Source organism: Loxodonta africana, chromosome 19, assembly GCF_030014295.1.
Source record: "Loxodonta africana isolate mLoxAfr1 chromosome 19, mLoxAfr1.hap2, whole genome shotgun sequence".
NCBI lineage: Eukaryota > Metazoa > Chordata > Mammalia > Proboscidea > Elephantidae > Loxodonta > Loxodonta africana.
This window is the reverse complement of record NC_087360.1, coordinates 8,219,187-8,238,981: the sequence shown is the minus strand read 5'-3', so window position 1 is coordinate 8,238,981 and position 19,795 is coordinate 8,219,187. Positions and strand designations below refer to the sequence as shown.

At 50.4% G+C, this 19,795-nt stretch overlaps 1 protein-coding gene across 7 annotated transcripts in view; it reads left to right on the top strand.

Moving 5' to 3' along the window:
- TMEM120B (transmembrane protein 120B) overlaps positions 1-19,795 on the top strand; it is a 47,365-nt gene that overhangs the window by 18,825 nt on the left and 8,745 nt on the right. The window contains exons 3-12 of one of the 7 annotated variants that reach the window (XM_064272155.1): positions 836-952; positions 1,722-1,781; positions 2,374-2,469; positions 8,082-8,171; positions 15,605-15,709; positions 16,257-16,322; positions 17,008-17,069; positions 18,427-18,515; positions 19,308-19,372; positions 19,727-19,795. In XM_064272155.1, coding sequence (XP_064128225.1) covers positions 836-952; positions 1,722-1,781; positions 2,374-2,469; positions 8,082-8,171; positions 15,605-15,709; positions 16,257-16,322; positions 17,008-17,069; positions 18,427-18,515; positions 19,308-19,372; positions 19,727-19,795 — 819 coding nt within the window. Of the gene's footprint in view, positions 1-835; positions 953-1,721; positions 1,782-2,373; positions 2,470-8,081; positions 8,172-15,604; positions 15,710-16,256; positions 16,323-17,007; positions 17,070-18,426; positions 18,520-19,307; positions 19,373-19,726 lie in introns of all 7 variants that reach the window. The other 6 variants (XM_064272153.1, XM_064272154.1, XM_010599854.3 and 3 more) reach the window with 6 other exon arrangements.

Genomic DNA, 19,795 nt, shown 5'->3' with positions numbered 1-19,795 from the left:
CTTGGCACTGTTGACATTTTGGGCCAGATAATTCTTTGCTGTGAGGGGCTGTCCTGTGCACTGTAGCATGTTGAGCAGCATCCCTGACATCTACCTACTAGATGCCAGTAGCACCCCCCTTCCCAGTTGTGACGACCAAAGATGTCTCCAGACATTGCCAAGGATCCCGTGGGGGTGGGGGGCAATGTCGCCCCAGTTGAGAACCACTGGGTTAGAAGGTTAACTTTTGAGTTAGGTTCTTATACACTGAGAACGCCTACCATTCTGAGGGTGTGTCTGACTTGTTTCTCTAGTCTCGAGAGTGAAATTTCACCAAGGAATAACAGGCAGAGCTTGACTAGTTAACTGCTTATACTTCTGGGATCCCTCCCTGTCTGCCCTCTTAGTACCCTGCATGTCATTCTTTTACAAAGCCGAGAGGGAGAATGGTATTGCCACCCAGTCTCCAGTGAGCTTGTACTATGTGTGAAGTGTCATTTCTAAAGGCTTTACATTGTATTTACTCATTTAATCTTTACAGTGGTAGTGTCTATGAGGTAGGCCTGATATTCCTGTTTGGGGATATGGAAAATAAGGTAGAGGGGTTATTTTCCAAGGTTGCAAAGCTAACAAGGAACCAAAATCAAACCCAGAGAGAACAGATGGAGGCACCAGAATCAAACCCAGAGAGAACAGATGGATGTGCCAGAATCAAACCCAGAGAGAACAGATGGAGAACCGAGGCTGCCAGAAGCATAAGGATGGGGAGGTGGTGGGAGGGTGGTGCCCCAGTGTGCCTAGATCCCCAAGTCTGACTAAAGCCACCGCTTCTCCTATGCCCTACCTCTGACCACAGGTACAAATGCCATGCCAGCCAGGAGGAGGTGGAGCTCGTTCAGCAGATGAGCGCCAACATCAGGGAACGGCAGAACATCTTCTTCGACATGGAGGCCTACCTGCCCAAGAAGAATGGGTAGGAGCTGGGGACGTATTCTGCTCCTGCTCAGGCAGACGCCCAGGCCTAGAACACCTAGTCCACCTAACTTCCATTTCCCTGTGGGCACTTGAGGTTGAGGGGAAAAGGGGGGAAGTGAGGAAGGAAAGAGAAGGGGGCTTCTCTGCATGTTCCTCCCTAAACCCGAGGAGGGACTTCAGCCCCGCCAGGTAGATAGTGGCATTCCTGGGAGGGCTCTTGCAAGGAACAAGATGAAGCATTTGATTTTGGCACGTGCAACATTCCTGGCACCACCCTGAGGTCAAGAGGATAGGTTAGTTCTCTCCCAAGAGAATAAATGTTTATTGAGTGCCTACTGTATGCCGGCGTTGTGCTGGGAGCCTCTTGTTGTCAGTGGTTTTATCTTTACACCAGCCTGGCGAGTCCAATCAAGGGGTCTAGGGGGAGGGTCCTTGCCTCTTTCAGCTTCTGGTGGCTCCAGGTGTCCCTTGGCTTGTGGCTGTATTACTGCAATCTCTGCCTCTGTCTTCACATGGCCTTTCCCCTCCGTGTCTCTGTGTCTCGAAACTCCCTCTCCTTTCTCTTATAAGGATGTCTGCCATTGGATTTAGAGCCCACCCTAAATCCAGCGTGATCTCATCTAGAGATCCTTAACCCAATCACATCTGTAAAGACCCTTTTTCCAAGTAAGGCCACGCGCACAGGTTCTGGGGGTTAGGATGTCGTCATATTTTTGGGGGGACACCATTTGGCCCACTAGAAGGTCCTCACAGTGCTTTTCTTCCAGGCTATACTTAAATCTGGTCCTGGGCAATGTGAACGTGACCCTTCTCAGCAACCAGGCCAAGTACGTATACCTAGATCCCACCCAGCTCTGCGGGGCCTGGGCATTTTGCTCTTTCAACTCAGGCAAGATGGGCCCAGGCTAGGACTATTACATAAATGAAAATACATTAACAATTGGGGCTTTATTTGGGCCCTTCTGGCTCTTTCCTCCTCTGTGGGTAGAACACTTGGGGGAGGTTTTCCTTCCTTTCACAGAGTCAGTATGTTGGATGGACAGGACCCCCCACTTGCCATGAGAATGGCCCCTCTCTGTTCCATGCCTCATCACACACATTTGTCATCAGAAGCGGGTGGTCTTGTCCACCCTAAATCGATCAGTTTCCAGGGGAAATTCATCCTGGCATTCCTGTCTCTGCCTTCCTGGCCACCCTCACCATGGGCCTAGAGCCCTAAACCGGGAGTCCAGGGACTTGGGGAACTTTTCTGTAATTGTCTCTTTTTTCCAAATTGGTCATCACCGTTAATTCAAGGCCAGATCTCTTCTTAATGGGCTCAGAAGGCCCTTGTGGGGTGTGGGAGTTGGGGTAAGTCAAGGATCTCAGGGTGGGATAGTAACAGTAACATGACCTTTTGTGGGGGGTCTGTGGTGGCAGGTTCGCCTACAAGGACGAGTATGAGAAGTTCAAGCTCTACCTGACGATAATCCTGCTCCTTGGTGCTGTGGCATGCCGATTTGTCCTTCACTACAGGTGAGGGGGGGGGGCGTGTGGGCGTGCGGGGGGTGAGGAGAGGGCCAGCTGGCCTGAAGGCGGGGAGAGAGGGCTCCAGGGTCTCTCCCGCCTCTGTAGCGTTTGGTGTGATAAGGCGTGGGGTTGAGAAGGGGCCATTTCTTATGGGAAGTGGCAGTTCTGTCTACCCTAGAGCCATCCGGTAAGCATCTATTAAATGCTTCTGGAGAGTCCTGATGACATAGTGCTTACAGAAGAGCCCAATGTGATGTATCCATACAGTGGAATATTATTCACCCATGAAAAGGAATGAAGTATCGATACATGCTAGGACATAAACGAACATATAAAACATCACGCTAAGTGAAAAGACCAATCACAAAAGGGCACATATTATATGAATTCATTTATGTGAAATGTCCAGAATAGACAAATCCGTAGACTCAGAAGGTAGATTTAGTGGTTGCCAGGGAATAGAGGGAGAGGGGAATTGGGAGTGACTTTAATAACAGATATAGCGTTTTATTTTGGGGTGATGAAAATATTTAGAATTAGGTAGTGGTTTTGGTTGTACAGCTCTGTGAGTATACTAAAAACCAATGAATTATATACTTGAAAGCATGCATTTTATGGCATATGAATTATATCCCAATTAAAAAAAAATAAAAAGGGAGCGCCCAGACTGCCTGGGTTTGAATGCAGTCTTCGTGCTTAACTGGCTATTAACCACAGGCAGGTGTACTCTGAGACCCTCAGTCTCTTCATCTGTAAAATGAGGGTGGTAATAGTACCTACATCATAGGATTGTTGAGATGATTAACTGAGCTAGCACTGTATGTGTAAGGGCTTAGAACAGCCCCTGGCACACAGGGGTGTCCACTGAGAGTGTTAGCAGCTATTGTTTAGGTAGAATGAGGCCATGCTGCTGAGAGGGTGAGGTAGTGGGGGGTGTGGCACTGGCCCAGAGTGTTTCATTTCTCCCTCTGGTGCTGTATTTTCTGCCTGGGGGGAGACGTCCAAGTGCAGCTTGGGCATTTGGGCCACGTGTCAAGGGTTCATTTCCTGGCAGGCACTTGGCTGGGAGTCCAGCTGCTGGTGTGGCCACTTGAATGGCCTGGCTCAAACAAAGGCTCTCTTAGGCCTGGGCCTGTGCCTGTCTGCTGCCTCAGGCCTGGCCCGTTCTCCGGGAGGGCAAAGGCTGCCCGAATGGGAATGGCTGCTCATGTGCCCCTCTGGAAGGGGGGTGAACGTTCTCGATGTACAACCAGAGTCTGGTGCTGGGACATCTAGGGCCCTCTGAGGACAAACTTTTGGGGGTTCCCAAGTTCGGAGGTTTGTCTGAGGGCCTGGATATTTTCATTTCTTCCTGTCTCCCTTCTATATGAGTTCCCTAGGGCTGCCATAACAAAGTCCCACAAACTGGGGGGCTTAAAACAACAGACATGTATTCTCTCACAGCTCTGGAGGCCACACGTCTGAAATCGGGTTGTCATCAGGGCTGTGCTCTCCAAAGGCTCTAGGGAAGGACCCTTCCTTGTCTCTTCTAGTTTCTGGTGGTTGCCGGCAGCCCTTGCTGTTCTTGGCTTGTGGCTGCATCGTTCCAGCCTCTGTTTCCATCGTCACATGGCCATTGCCCCTGTGTATGTCTGTGTCTGTCTCATTGCCATCTATAAGGACACCAGTTACTGGATTTAGGGTCCACACACCCACCCATCTATCCACCCACCCAGAGGTGTCTCAGAAGACAGGACTGGCAGTCTACATCCAAAAGGTCACAGCCTTGAAAACCCCGGGGAGTATTCACAGGGTCGCCATGAGTTGGAATTGACTCGAGGGCAACTAACAACAACAGCAGCTCCTCCGGTATGACTTCATCTTTAACTCAGCTAATCACATCTGCGGGAAACCCTGGTGGCGTAGTGGTTAAGTGCTGCGGCTGCTAACCAAAGGGCCGGCAGTTTGAATCCGCCAGGCGCTCCTTGGAAACTCTATGGGGCAGTTCTCCTCGGTCCTGTAGGGTCGCTATGAGTCGGAATCGACTCGACGGCACTGGGTCTGGGTAATCACATCTGCAGAGACCCTATTTCCAAATGAGGTCATATTCTGAGGTTCTGGGTGGACATAAGTTTTTGGGGAAAGCTATTCAACAAGGAGCCCTGGTGGTGCAGTGGTTAAAGCGATTAACTGCTAACTGAAAGGTTAGCGGTTCGAAACCACCAGTGGCTCTGTGGGAGAAAGATGTGGCAGTCTGCTTCTGTAGTGATTTGCAGCCTTGGAAACCCTTTGGAGTCACTATGAGTTGGAATCAACTCAATGGCATTGGGTTTGGGTTGGGTTTTTATTCAACCCAGTTCATCATCTATGGGTTAAGCATGGGTGAAGATAGCGGGCAGCTTGTCTCTGTCCCCATGTCCTCAGAGTTGCTTCCTATGCTGTTCATCCTTGAGCAAGTGATCCCCCTCTCCCTGCCTCAGTTTCTGCACACATGAAAGGAGGATAGCGGTAATTCTTTGGTAGGAGAGCTGTGAGGACTGTTCGTAAAGTGCTCAGAATGGCGCCTGGCCCATAAGTGCTCATTAAGGGCGAGTCGATTGTTGTTGTTGGTACCATCTTTTTCTTTGCTAAGATTAGGCATGCGTGAAAAAGGTCAGCGCTTAATATATGGCGCGTCTAGGGGACAGGATTCCTTTCCCTCACTCATGCCCCCTGGATCTTTTCCTTGCTGGGTATCCCACCCACAGGCCTTTCTGTGGCCCCTCCTCTGAGCCTGGGAAGGGCGTGACTGACATTCTTCAGAGCCGCGGGCTCTAGTTCCAGGCTGTGTGACCTTGGGTAGAGTCCTTGACCTCTCTCTCTGCCTATGCCTCATCTCTCCTGAGGACATCCCTGCTGCCGGTCCCTCCTGGTCTTCAGGAAGCTTCAGTGAGGCATCTGGAGAGTTGGAAACCTTCTCTTGCCACCTTCAGGCCAAGAGGCCTTGTGCTCTTTTGGTGTTTGAACCAGATAGAGGTAGTTAAAGTTTAGCCCTGGGGTTGGGTGGGCTTGGGTTTGGATTTCATTCCAGTTGCTTACCAGCTGTGTGGTCTTGGGCGGCTCAGGTCCCCTCTCTGAGTCTCAGTTTCTTTACCTTTAAAATGAGAAGTGGTACTGTTTTGGTTTGGGTCCCTCCAGGAGAGACCCCAAGACAAACATTTGAGTACGAGTAGTTTATTTGGAAGGTTCCTGGGTGGCACAAATGTTTTGTGCTCAACCCTGAAAGTTGGCAGTTTGAACGCACCCAGTGGCACTGCCGAACAAAGGCTTGGTAATTTGCCTCCATAAAGATTATAGCCAAGAAAACCCTATAGAACACCTCTGCTGTGATGCATGGGGTCACCCTAAGTCTGAATTGACTCGATGGCAATGGGTAGTTTATTTGGAGGTGATTCTAGGAAATACTAGTAGAAGGATGGGAAGTAAGACAAGGAAGGTGATTCTATGGGCAACTGGAGCTTAATCCTGCTGGGGAACAAAGGCATGGTATAGAGCACACTTCACAGAGTATCCCGTGTGAGGGACGGGGGAGCTGGGATATTTATCCACCAACTGCTCTCTGTCAGGGGAACCGAGGGCTGCTCCCAGGGGGGTTAATTCTCCTGCCCCTCTGATACTTGCCACACAGAGTGGGCCCTGGTGGCCTGAGAAAGCCGCCAGGCACACCAAGAGTTTAAGGTTCTGGCAATTCCCCATAACTAGTGCTGGCCTAGCGTGGTGGACTAACAGCCCCCCAAAGATGTCCACATCCTAATCCCCAGATTCTGAGTATGCTCTTTACACGGCAAAAAAAGACTTTGCAGTGTGAGTAAACTAAGGATCGTGAGATGTGAAGATTATCCTGGATTACTGGGGGCCCTAAATACAATCCCAAGGGCCCTTTGAGGAGGGAGGCAGGAGTGTCAGGGTCAGACAAGGAAATGTGATGATGGAAGCACAGATCAGAATGATGGAGAGCCAAGGAATGTGGCAGCCTCTAGAAGCTGGAAGAGGCAAGGAGATGGTTCTCCTCTAGAAGCTCCAGAAGGAGCACAGCGCTGCTAACCTGCCTCTGACCTCCAAAACCGTTAAGTGGATAAATGTGTGTTGCTTTCAGCTGTTAAATTTGTGGTAATTTGCTACAACTGCCGCAGGAAACTCATACACTTCAACAGAACAGATTGAAGCTAGCATCTCAAGTATGTGTCCCTAAAGCATCAGAGCCATGAAACCTTATTTTTATTCTTCTGTTCGCTGAAAAGATATGGAAAGAGATAAGTGAAAAATATCCTAGTAACCATGGTTCAAGGAGCCCTGGTGGCACAATGTTAAGCAGTTGACTCCTAACTGAAAAGTTGGTGGTTTAAACCCACCCAGTGGCTCTGTGGGAGAAACGACCTGGCCATCTGCTCTGTAAACTATAGATGTTAAGTGTCCTGTTCTTAAGTCCTTCTGTCACCATGTCACCAGAAATTTCACATCAGACATTAAGAATTTAAAAAAATATATGTATTTTGTTGTGTTTACAGTAAAGGTTTCCACAACAGCTTAGGTTCCCATTCAGCAATTTCTGTACAAGTTGTTCATTGGTTACATTCTTCACAATGTGGGAACATTCTCAGTGTTTCCATTCCGGTTATTCTGTTGCCATTGATCTGGTTTCCCTGCCCCTTTACCTTCTCATCTTTGTTTTAAAGTAATTGTTGACCATTTGGTCTTATATAGATGATTTTTTAAATGTAGTACTCTTGGGTGATATTCTTTATATTGTGAGCCAATCTGTTCTTTAGCTAAAAGGTGACCTCAGGGGCTAATTTGGTTCAAGGTTTAAAGAGTATCTCAGAGTAATAGTCTTGGGGAGCCCTCCAGTCTCAACTGGTCCAGTAAGTGTGAATTTTTTTTTTTAAGAATTTGAGTTTCTGTTCCACATTTTTTGTGTCCTGTCAGGACCCATCTATTGTGGCCCTGATCAGAATGGTTGGTAGTGGGAGCTGGGCACCATTTAGCTCTTCTGGCCTCAGGGTAGATGAGGCCGTGATTCATGTAGACTGTTTGTCCTGTAGACTAGTTTCTTCTTTGAGTCTTTGGTTTCCTCTCTTATTTGCTCCAGATGAGTAGAGGCCAACAGTTGTATCTTAGACGGCCACTTGCAGGCTTTAAGACCCCAGACACTACTCACCAAACTAGGATGTAGAATACAACTTTATGAACTCTGTTATGCCAGTTGACCAATATGTTCCATGAGACTATTGTCCTGAGACTTCAAATCCAGAAAACCAATCCCACGAGCTGTTTGGTCAGATGTTAAAAATTTACCAGGTTGCCAAGGGTGGTGTGGTCAGGGAAGGAGGGGGAGCCTCAGCTAGGGCTTGATGGGCAGGTAGGATTTAAGTAGGAAGATGAGGAGGCGGACAGGCATTCTAGGGGGAGAGGAGACACCCAAGAGGCCAAATTCTCCTGCCTTCCTGGGGTGCAGCTGGGGAATTCCAGCAACAGCACCTGCCTTGGGAGATCCCAGTCCTCATTTACTTGCCCTGTGGGTGTAGGGGTGGGGGTGGGTCAGCTGTCCCTTGTTCTCGTGATCACACCCCCCACCCCACGGGGCTGTTTGTTTACGACAGGGTGACAGACGAAATCTTCAACTTCCTGCTCGTATGGTATTACTGCACCCTGACGATACGGGAGAGCATTCTCATCAGCAATGGCTCAAGGTAATTGGGGGCCCATCTTTGTGGGGAGCATGCAAGGGGCAGTCTGTCCTGGAGGGCAGTCACGTTGAGGGCTGTCACACTCCTTGGGGAGCAAGGGAGTCCATGACTGTTCAGATCTGGGGAGAAGGAAAACCACGTTTGGTGCTGTTGCAGCGTCACTTGCTTGCAAGTGACAGAAAACCTGACTAAAGCTCATCTAACAAAGAAGAAAATTTATTTTCTTATCTCAAGGAACAAATAGATCCGTTGGGGGCTAGCTTCAGGTAAGGCTTGATCCAGGTGCTAAGGGTCATCAGGGCCCAGTTTCTTACGATTTCTCACATGTGCTTTCGACTATATTGTCTTTCTTCCCAGGCTCCATGCAGGGGTACCCAGCAGCCCCAGGATTGTTTCATTATTTCTAGCATTTCCAGCAAAATAGGGTATGTTATGTTCCTTTCTTCCAAGAGTCTGGGTCCATTTGGTGCTAGCTGAATCAGGTGCTCATTCCTGAACCAATCACTGTGGCCTGAGCCTCGTGCTCTGCTGTGATTGGTTGGACCAGAGCCTCATGCCCACACTGATAGCTGTCATTAAAGACAGCTCCCTATAAAAGTGTAGAAGAAGCTGATTGTCAGGAAAAGGAATGGTTCCCCAGAAGAAATTGAGATTCTGTTACTAGGAGAAGGATGAATGGATTCAAGGTGGCAAGCATGGATGGTCTCCTGCAGGGAGATGGGGAGGAGGGTGGGCAGGTGACAGGGATCTTGGGCCCAACCTGCCTTGTCAAAGCATTGGTGCTGGGAAGGGAGGAGGCCAGGCTGAGGGTGAGGTTTCCTGGGTTCTAGTCCCAGTGCTGTCACTGACCAGCTGTGTGGCCCTGGGCAAGTTCTGTCCCCTCCTTGGGCTGTTTCTGAGTCCCCTGTGGGAGTGACTGTACCAGAGTCTTGCTGAGTGAAGCGAGCATCTCCGAAGGGCCCTGAGTGTGAGAAGCCCCTGTTTTCTCTTAGTGTCCTTTCAGCCCTGCTTGTTCTAAGCTGAGTGTCTCGGGACCCAGCTGAAATCCACAACTTGGCACCTGGAAAACTCATTTTCCCAAGTTCTGATTCCTTTCCAGTGGGCATTAGAACTTCAGCTTGTCATTCTTGTCCCTGTACCTTCCTGAAACAAAAATTTACCATCTCCCAGCCCCTCCCACTTCCTACCTCTTGGGGATTAGTGACGAATGGCCAGGAGCCTCTGCCACCTTCTCACTTTTCTGCCCAGTGGTCCCTTGTGGCAGGTCCCTGCCCTGCGAGCCTTCCTCTGAACATAGAGCCAACATGTAAGGATGAGTGCTCTTCTCCTGCCAATGGGAGCGGCATTTGGAGAATACACAGCCCCATAGCCTGTAGCCTTCTAGAAAAGATCAGTGTTCCTCAAACTGCACACATTCTTGTCCTACCCACACAGTTTTAGCCATATCCACGTGCCACCAGGATAATAATTTCCTCACATTTTAAATTTTAAATCCCCCCTCCTTTTTTTTTTTTTTTACTTAAATGAATATGAATTTATTTAAAAAGGAAACTTTGTTTTACCACCATAAATGAAATGCAGTATCACTTGCAGGAAAAAAGAAGAGTAAAAATATCCTGTCGTTTTCATTGTACATATCATTGAATTCAATCATTCTTGCTTCTCTAGGGCTCCAAGCCTGCCTTGTGTGTGTGTGTGTGTGTGTGTGTGTGTGTGTATAGAAGGGGAGATGAGCAAACCTTGAAAGCTGTTGAAGATGTCCTAACACCTAACCAAGACTCTCCTTAATCAGGAGAATGTAGAATCAGGAGAATGTAGAGAGAATTGGAAAGATGACTTCTCACCTCACGGTTCAGTATCCTCTAGTGTTACAGTCTGGTATCATCTAAAATGTGGCGGTCTGTGCCCCATACTTTGGGAAACACAAGTAGAAATCTTACCAAGTAAATAGCATTCATAGTTTTCCATCATTTTAGAGTGAATAATATCTTTCTGTAAACCCTGGTGCGTAGTGGTTAAGAGCTACGGCTGCTAACCAAAAGGTCGGCGGTTCAAATCCACTAGGTGCTCCTTGGAAACTCTATGGGGTGGTTCTACTCTGTCCTGTGGGGTTGCTATGAGTTGGAATTAACTCGACGGCAATGGGTTTGGTTTTTGGTTGAATATCTTCCTGCTTGTGGGTGCGGTTAGAGAGGAGCCAGTAGAAATGGGACCAGGGCAATTGGCAAGGGTTCCTTGATGCTAATTCTCTTCCTGTACCCATGGGCTTGCTACCATTCTGGGGCTTTCACCCTTCTGCTGGACTCATGTTAAGAGTGCTCAGGGGTATAACATGCTAAGTTACTAACAGTCATTAACACTTTAGTAAGAGTTACCCTAGTCAGCTCTTTTCTTAGTATGACAAGCTGTGGATGAGGCGAGGTGGGGGGTTACCGTGGAGAATGAAGCAGGACTGAGTGGGGGTCTCTGGAAGAGTAGGGTACACCAGGAAGGCAGAGAGGGGTACTCAAGGGGGAGAGACTGGGGTTCTAAAGCCCAGCCTTACCTGCCTAATGGCTTATCAGGGGCCTTTCCAAGGCCTCCTTGGAGTTCAGGCTCTGCAGGTGGAGCAGGAAAGGTTGTCCCTGAGCTTGTAATTCAGAGCTTTGTGTGTGCTGCCCCCTCATCCCATTCATCACCCATTTATTGAGCATCTCCTAAGTGCAGACACTGAGTAGGGACTCTGAGAGAATTCACAATGGTGCCTTCTGTGAGTACCCAGGGTTTCTTTAGATCCAAAGGTCTTTTTATGAAGACCCTTTCACAACAAGTTGGCTCAGGAATCACAAGCTGACACTGAGGCATGTTTCTCCAGGCCTGGCTCAGCACACCAGCGCAGGACTTTGGGTAGCCTGAGGGTGGGAGTTTGGGTGGGGCAGGGTGGGCTTCTGGAATGCTTACAGAAACTGCATGTGGGGGTAGGGTGTGGGAGAGGACATGGTAGGTGGTCCCCATATGGGTGGCTAAAATTAGTGACATCCTCACCATCCACTGGAGACTTAGTCCGACTCTTCCCCCAGCTCCTTCTCAGTGCTGAGTTCTTCTAGGGGCAGGCAAGATGCCTTGGAGGTCTCTCCCCCTTGCTTGGCCACTTACCAGGGAGTAGCTAAGGAACTAGTCCAAGAGAGTACAGGAGGAAGAGGAGGAGGAGGGAGAGGCCAGGATTGGGATGAACACCACCTTTCTCATCTCTGAAGCATCCCAAGGCCAGGTCGGGGTTGGTACCCGGTAATTAATTACCCCATAGTCTTTGTTGAGATGAATGGAACCCAAGCTCTAGAATGAGGGAAGGTCCTTGAGGCCGTAATGGAGTTCTAGAAACAGTGGAGCTGAAAAACAGGGGCTTTCTGGATGTTCGCTGCCCCATTTTGGTCTGACTGGGCCTCTTTTCTGTTTCTGGTTTCACCTGAGGCCTGAAGTGGGATGAGGTGTGGTCAGGGAAGCAGGACCAGGCAGTGGGAGGCACTTGCCCAGCGTGGGATGGAGCCAGGCTTGGTTCCTGTCTGATGCCTCCCAAGTGAGAGCTCGTTAGCTCAGTGTAATAAGCGCAACATCGTCTCTTGCAAATTTTGCAAATGATGGAAACCCACTCCATTGAAGCTAAACAAAAATGGGGGTTTACGAGTACATGTAACTGGGAAGTTCACTTGAACAGCCTCAGCGCCCCTCTCCCGCTAGTTTCCCTACTGTTTTTCCCTGCTTTGACCCCCAGCACCCCCAGGCCAGCATCTTAACCCTATCTGTCCCTGTGGATTAGCAACCCCAGAGCCAAGAGAACTGTGTCCCTCACAAGCCAGCTGGAATCTTGAGCCAGATTTCTCACTGGCTAGGTTAGGCTCAGGTCACATGCTCATTGCTGAGCCAGTCACTGTGGGCAGAGGGATGCAGAGCCCTGACTGGCCAACTCCGGGTCATGTGCTAATGGTAGTACTCAGCTCCACCCACTCATCTGGGTTAGGTTGAGCATGGGGCATTAGTGGTTCCCCAAAAGAAAACAGGCCTTGAAACCAGAAGTGGTGGAGGTGATTGACAGATAGGCAAAACAATAAATGTCCATGACAGGTAGTAGGCTAGAGTGAATCAGTCAGCCTTTATGTTGACGTTTCTCGTGAGCCTGGCCCTAGCTGGCTTTTATAGGGGCTTTCCAATTCCTGCCTTCCACAGGAGACACCCTGCTTTGATTCCAGGCCAGTGCACCGCCTGTTCAGCCACCACCTGTCTGTCAGTGGAGGCTCGTATGTTGCAATGATGCTGAACAGGTTTCAGTGGAGCTTCCAGACTAAGACAGACTAGGAAGAAAGGCCTGGCAATCTACCACCAAAAATCAGCCAGTGAAAACCCTGTAGATTCCATTGGTCTGATCTGCAGCCAATCATGTGGATGGTGTAGGACCTGGCAGCATTTCATCCTGTTATGCATAGGGTCGCCATGAGTCAGGGCCAACTCGATGGCAGCTAACAACAGTTCTTGGGCACAAGGGCGTAGGGGTGGCAGGCACCAAGGACACTCAGTGCATAAGCCATTCTTTCAGCTGGGCAGATAACTCGAAGCACAAAGCCAGCAATGGCCTGTGGTTGGTAAACACATGGCTAAAGTGTCACGCAGGGCGGGTGGGATATTTCCCCAGGCACAACCTCCAGATACCTGTCCCTAAATTCTGGTCACTCGTGCAGCTTCTCTTCAAGGGCCATCTGCTTTCTGCTCGTAAACAAAGCCCAGAGCCCCCAAAAGCTTTGTTTCTGTGGGAGGACAGACCCAGAGACTGGCTGTTGATGGGCACAGGGTTTCTTTTTGGGATGATGAAAACGTTCTAAATTCGATTGTGGTGATGGTTGCACAACTCTGTAAATAGACTAAGAGCCACTGAATCGCCCACTCTAAATGGGTGATTTGTTTGGTTTCCTGATTATATCACAATAAAGTTATTACATAAACACATAGACACACTGCACCAAACCGGCCCAGCGCCCTGGGGTGTGCAGATGGACGCCAGTGGCTCCGGAAAGCCGAGCTGGGAAGACTGATTTCTAGCCTCACCTGAGGCTACCGAGCTGTTTTCCAGTGGCATCTGTGGGGGCCGGGCTCTGGACATGAGGAGCTGTGAAATGAGAAGCTGCTGCTCAGCCAGGCTCGCTGCCCAGAGTCTGTGTCTGACAGGGGCCGCTTCCACCAAGGGAGAGGGTGCAGCTCAGGGAGCTTTGGGGAGCAGGACAAAGAGACGGGGCTGGCGGGGCTGGGCGGGGGTGTGCCATAGACGTGAGGCTCACGTGGGGCCTTGCAGAGACTTGGTGAGGTTCCAGAGAGCCCTCTTGATTGCTCTTTGAGCTGAGTCTGAGTTGAAGGATCAGGGCCAACTGCCTTTGCTGGCAGGAAACTGGAGCCTTCAGGCATCTTAGATTCTGACAGACAAGAGAGGGTTGGGGGTGGGGCGGAGGCCCAGGGACAAAGAAGTGACGAAGGTTTTATTCTGGCCCTGTGAACTCTCATGGCATCTGTGAGAACTTACTGTCGCCTCTGGGCTGGTGCCATTGGACCAGCTGCTGTTGTCACCGGCTGTATACCTCTTGGATGTCACTTCATTCTAAACATTTATTGAGTGCCTGCTGTTTACTTGGCCTGTTAGTGCCAGCAATACAGAGCATATCAAACCATGTCTCCCACCGTAACTCTTGAGGCGCCCACAGGCTGTCTTTGAACACTTACCTTCTGGAACTCTTGTCTGGGCTGTAAAGAGAAGATGGGATGGTAAGATCTGTCTCTTATTTATTTAGTTATTTTGGCTGTTTTTTTTTTTTTTTTTTTAGTGTTGTTGAAAATATACATAGCAAAACGTACACCAATCCAACGATTTCTGCATGTACAGTTCAGTGACATGGATTACATTTTTTCTTGTGCAACCATTCTCACCCTTCTTTTCTCAATTGCCCCTTCCCCATTAACATGAGCTCACTGTCCCCCAAGCTTCCTATCTAACCTTTCCTGTTGCTGATGTCAATTTAATCCCACATCGATAGCTTTTTAAAAGAGCGTAATGCTCAAGGCAGCCCGTCCCTACTCTTAGACGACGTTTCTGGTTCAGGTTAGGTTTTGGACTATTCAAGCCCACTGATCATGAGGGAAATGCAAAGTCAAACCTCGATGACACACCAATTTTCACTTAATAAGACTGGCAGAAAGTTTAAAAGTTGGCATTTGGTGTTGGTTGAGGGTTTGGGGGAACCAGACACTCTCCTACTCTGGGGACCATCAGCTGGCATGGCTGTTTGAGATGGTAATGGATGAGTAAGAATGCACCTAGCCTCTGCCCTGGCCACCCCCTTCTTGGCAGCCATCTGGAGGCACATGTGATGGCATCAGGGAGCCTCCACAAGGATGTCACTGCCGAATGCAGGGTGATGGTGACAGCTGAGGAACAGCCAGCTAGAAGTGGCAGAGCTGCACCTTGGAATGCCAGTTGTCATTTGAGAGGCCACGGACAGACCCACAGTATGGACGTGGGTGTCAAGACAGAAAAGCAAGTTGGAGAACAATTTTAGTTAAAAACAAAGTCCAAACCAGCATCTTTTGGTGGTTCCTCCTTTTTGTGAGTGGCAGCCACCCTGGACCCTTGCTCCACGGTCTGCTCCAAGAGAGGGTTCTGGAGGATTGAGGTGCATCCTGCTGGCCCCCCAGCCACCACTGCCTAGTCATTTGAGGAAGGAGCACGTCAGAGTCTGGGGGTGAGAGGGTGAAGCACATGATGGCCACACCACATTGTTAAGATCTCTGAGCCCCGAGGAAGCCAGGGTGGTCAGGACACGCTGGAGACCGACTGGGGCTTTGAAGGTTAAAGGTTTGAGGCTCCAACTCCTGTCTTCCTGGGCTGCTTCGGTACCGAGAAGAGATGAGAACCAGGCTCGCTGCGAGCTGGGAGTGCACGGAGTTCTGAGAACAGGGTCCTCCTAGCCTCTGGACTGGACTCTTGAGTCCGGAGCGGGGCAAGGGCTCATGGGCGTGTGGCTCCTGGGGAGAAGCTGCACCTGAGGTGGCATGAAATGCTGCGTGAGGAGTGTGTCTGTCATATTTCCGTGTCGGGGGGAGTAACATATATGTAGCTGCAGCTGTGTGTATGTGTATGTGTTTATTCAACATGTTTACTGAGCACCTGTTGTGTGCCAGGTGTGACAGGACAAGGCCCTTGTTTGTCTGCAGTGTACACGTGCACGAGGGAGGGGGCGCAGTTAACGAACGAGTAAGATGTATAATAACTTCAGAGGGCGGTGAGCACCCTGAAGAAAAGGAAACGGCACTGTGACCCAGGGGAGGGCGTGTCGGGGCTGTGGCTGTTTCAGATAAGGTGGTTGGGGAAGGCCCCTTTGAAGAGGTGACATTGAACCTGAAACTTGGATTTCGACCAGGAGCCAGGCAGCCAGGCAGAGGCCTTGGTGCAGTGAGAACAGCAAGTATCAAGACCCTGAGGTGGCGGCAGCAGGCTTGGTGGGTTCCAGGATCAGAAGGACCAGGTGCCTGGAGCATCTTAGTGAAGGGGAAGGGAAGGGAGGTGAGGACAGGGAGGACGGGGGAGGAGTTGGGGACGTGTTAGGAGGGTAGCAGGAAGCCAGTGGAGGCCTGAGTGTGTCTGTAGGTCTCTGACTGGGCTCATCTGGGCGTGGTGGTTTGTGTGTGGTTGTCTGGTGGGACAGCAAGATCTGTTAACCATCTGTCATTGAGTCAGTTCCAATGTATGGTGGCCCCATGTATGTCAGAGTAGAACTTTGCTCCCTAGGGTTTTTAATGGCTGATTTTTCAGAAGTATATTGCCAGGCCTTTCTTCTGAGGCACCTCTGGGTGGACTCCAACCTTTCGGTTAGCAGCCGAGCGAGTGCCTTAACTGTTCGCACCCCAGAATAGCGAGAAGGGCAAGGTAATTGCTTGGGCCCCTTTCTTGCTCCATGAAGCTGCTTCCTGGTTGGTCAGCTGCAGAGCAGCCCCCACATGCCTTGGCCAGGACCAGGGAGCCTCCTGCTTTTCTCTCCCCACCTGAGCTCCTTTCCTTCTCTCCTTTCTGAGGATCAAAGGCTGGTGGGTGTCTCACCATTATGTTTCCACGTTCCTGTCAGGAGTGATGCTGACTTGGTGAGTGCCTCCTCCCCAGGCCCAGGAGCCTCTCCTCCTTGGGGTGGGGGGGGAGCAGGAGCTGGGGCCGGGGAGTGGTGGGGGATCCACAGGTGGGGCCTTCTGGGGCTCTGGCCTGAGCTGACTCTTTGGCCTGGAGGGAAGGAAACTGTGAGTTTCCAGCTGGCCAGGGTCTGGCTACAGGGGCCTAGCCAGCTGTGGGGGTCTAGGGGGCTACAACAGAAGGGCAGAAGGGACCAGAAGCTCAGCAGCAGGAACGAGAAGCAGGGCTGGAGGGAGCAAGCATGCGGACTGGGTGGGCTCTGACCCCGAAGGGGCCTTGCAAGGAGGGGTGGGAAGTTAGCTGGGAGCTTGGCTTCAAAACAACAGTGTGGGCTGCCCTGGTTCTAGAAAGAACATAAAGCAATTATTGAAATGATGTGATCCAGCACCGGCACACTTTGGTGATAAAGGAAGCAGAGCTCGTTGAATTGGTATATATTCTGCTGTGTGTATTCTCAACAACAACAAAAGATAAACTACAGTAAATTAAAGGAGAAAAAAAAAGGAAGGCAGAGCTCAGGGACCTCGATTTAACTTTAAAACGTTGTCTTTTCTCTCGGTTGGAGTGGAGATGGAAGGGAGCAGATTTCTACCTTCTGACCCACAGCCAGCCTCACCTGGACTTTTTCTGCCTTCTCTCCAGGCCCAACGGACTTATTTACCAGAAGTTTCGCAATCAGTTCTTAGCGTTTTCTATTTTTCAGAGTGAGTGTCTTTTGCCCATATTTGGGGGAGGGGACACAGTTCCCTGGGACTTTCACTGATGGAGGCCCTTAGGGGTGTCCCCAGGTGACATCAGTGTACTGCTGGGGGAGGGCCCTGGCCAGCCTGGGGCTAGGGAGGGTCCCAGGAAATCCAGAAGAGAGTTATCTTTCCCCCATATCAACTCCGTCTACCCCACCCCCAGAGTCCCAGGTACCACCCATCCCCTCCTAGGTCTGAAGTGGCCCACTTGGCTCTGTAGGAAGTGAGTGGTGTCAGGCCACCAACTTTGTCTTCTAGCTGTAAATAAGTCCTTAAAATGGAAATACGTGTTGTTATTCTCATTTAAGAAGAGCTCTCATTGATATACAATAAACTGATTCCAGTGGTTGCCTCCGGGAGGGGGGCGGGGACAGAGAGATTGACTCTACTCTTTTGTTCCTTTTGAACTTGATACCACGGGGGTATTAGCTATTCAAAAATACATTTTCATTTTAAAATAAAGACGTGCTTGCCAGCAGACACAGATGGGTAACACCAAGAAAGGAAATTAAGTGTGATCCGCCTTTAGGGATGATTGCTGCTAATGACCTATGTCCTGTCAGACATTTCTATCATAAATACAAACACACACACACACATATATATATACACTCTATTACTTATATTTTGAGGTCCCTGGGTGGCGCATATGGTTAAGTGCATGACTACTAGCCGAAAGGCTGGCAGTTTGAATCCACCCAGAGGTGCCGTGGAAGAAGGCCCTGGTAACCTGCTTCTGAAAGTTCTCAGCTTTGAAAACCCCGTGGAGCAGTTCTGCTGTGCACACATGGGGTCATCATGAGTCAGAATTAACTCAAGGGCAACTAACAACAATAAGGTGTATTTTACAAATGTGGGATCCTTCTGTACCCAGAGTTTTGTTTATAACCTGATTTTTTTCTCTTGACCATTTATCGTGGGTAGCTTTCCATGTCAACACATACACTTCTACCTCCTCCTCAAGTATCCCCTCCCATGAAACTCTCTTTCGCGTGTCTTGGCATGGCACACGGCTTCCAGAGTGGTGCCGGGCACTGTATGGGCACACCATCAATCCCAGCAGGCACCTATTGAGTACCTACTGCATGCTGAAGAAAGTTCCAGAAATTTCTGGTCTAGTTGGGGTCCTTAGATACCTGAGCTGTCTTTGTATTTCAGTTAAGGGATAAATCAGGTTCAGAGTTAAATCATTAGACAGGGAGAGAGAGAGAGTGTGTGTACCTGGGGAGAGACTTGATAAAAGGGTCTGGAGAGAGGAGGTGTTGCCCAGGCCTGTGGATCTCCAGGCCTGAGCGCAGGGACTACGCTCCCCCTGCAGGCTGTGTGCAGTTCCTACAGTATTATTACCAGAGGGGCTGCCTGTACCGGCTGCGTGCCCTGGGAGAGCGGAATCACCTGGACCTCACGGTGGGTGAGTAGCAGGGCCGGGCGACCAGACCCTCCCAGCTCCCTAGGTTTCCCCTCTACTCCCACCCCCACCCCGGGATCTCGGCCTAGCAGGAACATGGTCAGACCTCCCTCTTGGCCAAGTTGGCCGCCATCCTTCATAATTCATCATGGATTTCATTTCAGCTGCGGGCCAGGCCCTCAGCGCTGGGTCTGGATCTTGTCCTACTGAAATCTCTACACGTAGTGTTATCCTAGTGCTGTGAATATCTGATTTATGCATAATCCGTGTACATATAATTATGTGCAGACCTGTAGGTGCCTATAACTGGAGTTGCATGCTGCACTTTTGTGACCGATCGAGGTGCCCAAGAGTTTGTACATCTCCTCATCTAAACTTCAGGGGGAAGTTGTTTCTAACAAAAGTGTTAGCTGCTGAGACGGTCATTTCCACCGATTACCCTGCAGATGAAATGATGAGTGCAAAAGTCCACAACAAAGTGCGAGACCCTATGCCACTCACTGCCTGCCCCCAAGTGCTCTGTGAGTGTGAGCAACCCTGCTTAGTTCACGGTGGCCTGATGCCTAAGAGCCGTCGGGCCTAGCGACAGGCACTTTGCACACTCTCTCAGTCACTTCCATTGGGAGCACTCACCCACTTGTGACAGGTGGGGCTTGTCACCCCCTGGGGTATGTGCGCCTCATCTGGATAACCTTACGGTGGCTGGCCTGGCCGGGCAGCAGGTGCCTGGTGTGGTCCTGGGGCGGCCTAGCCCCTCATGTGGCCCCTTCGCGGCCCCCTCCTCTCCACAGAAGGATTCCAGTCCTGGATGTGGCGGGGTCTCACCTTCCTCCTGCCTTTCCTCTTCTGTGGCCACGTGAGTCCCCCTGGAATTTGTGGGTGTGTCCTGGCCAGGGCCCCTGGTGGGTGACAGAAGGCTTTCAGGCCTCAGCTGTCCCCTGAGCTGGACCCATGGGTCCTGGGGGTTGGACGGCTCTCTGGTCCCAGGGATGCCAAGGACAGGGGCAGCATGGCCAAGTCCCGGCTCTCCTACTTGCCCAGGCCCAGGTACCCCAGGTTCATCATGGGTGCATGTCAGTGTCTGGGGGCAGTTGACTCAGAAGTGGGGAGTGGGGAGTGGGGGTGGGGGCCTGGCCCATCCCCCTGGGCTCTTCCCTCGGGTCTCCAGGAGAGCAGGGTGGGGTGAGCAGCCTGTCTCCCCTCTCTCCAGTTCTGGCAGCTCTACAATGCCGTCACGTTGTTTGAACTCTCAAGCCACAAGGACTGCCAAGAATGGCAG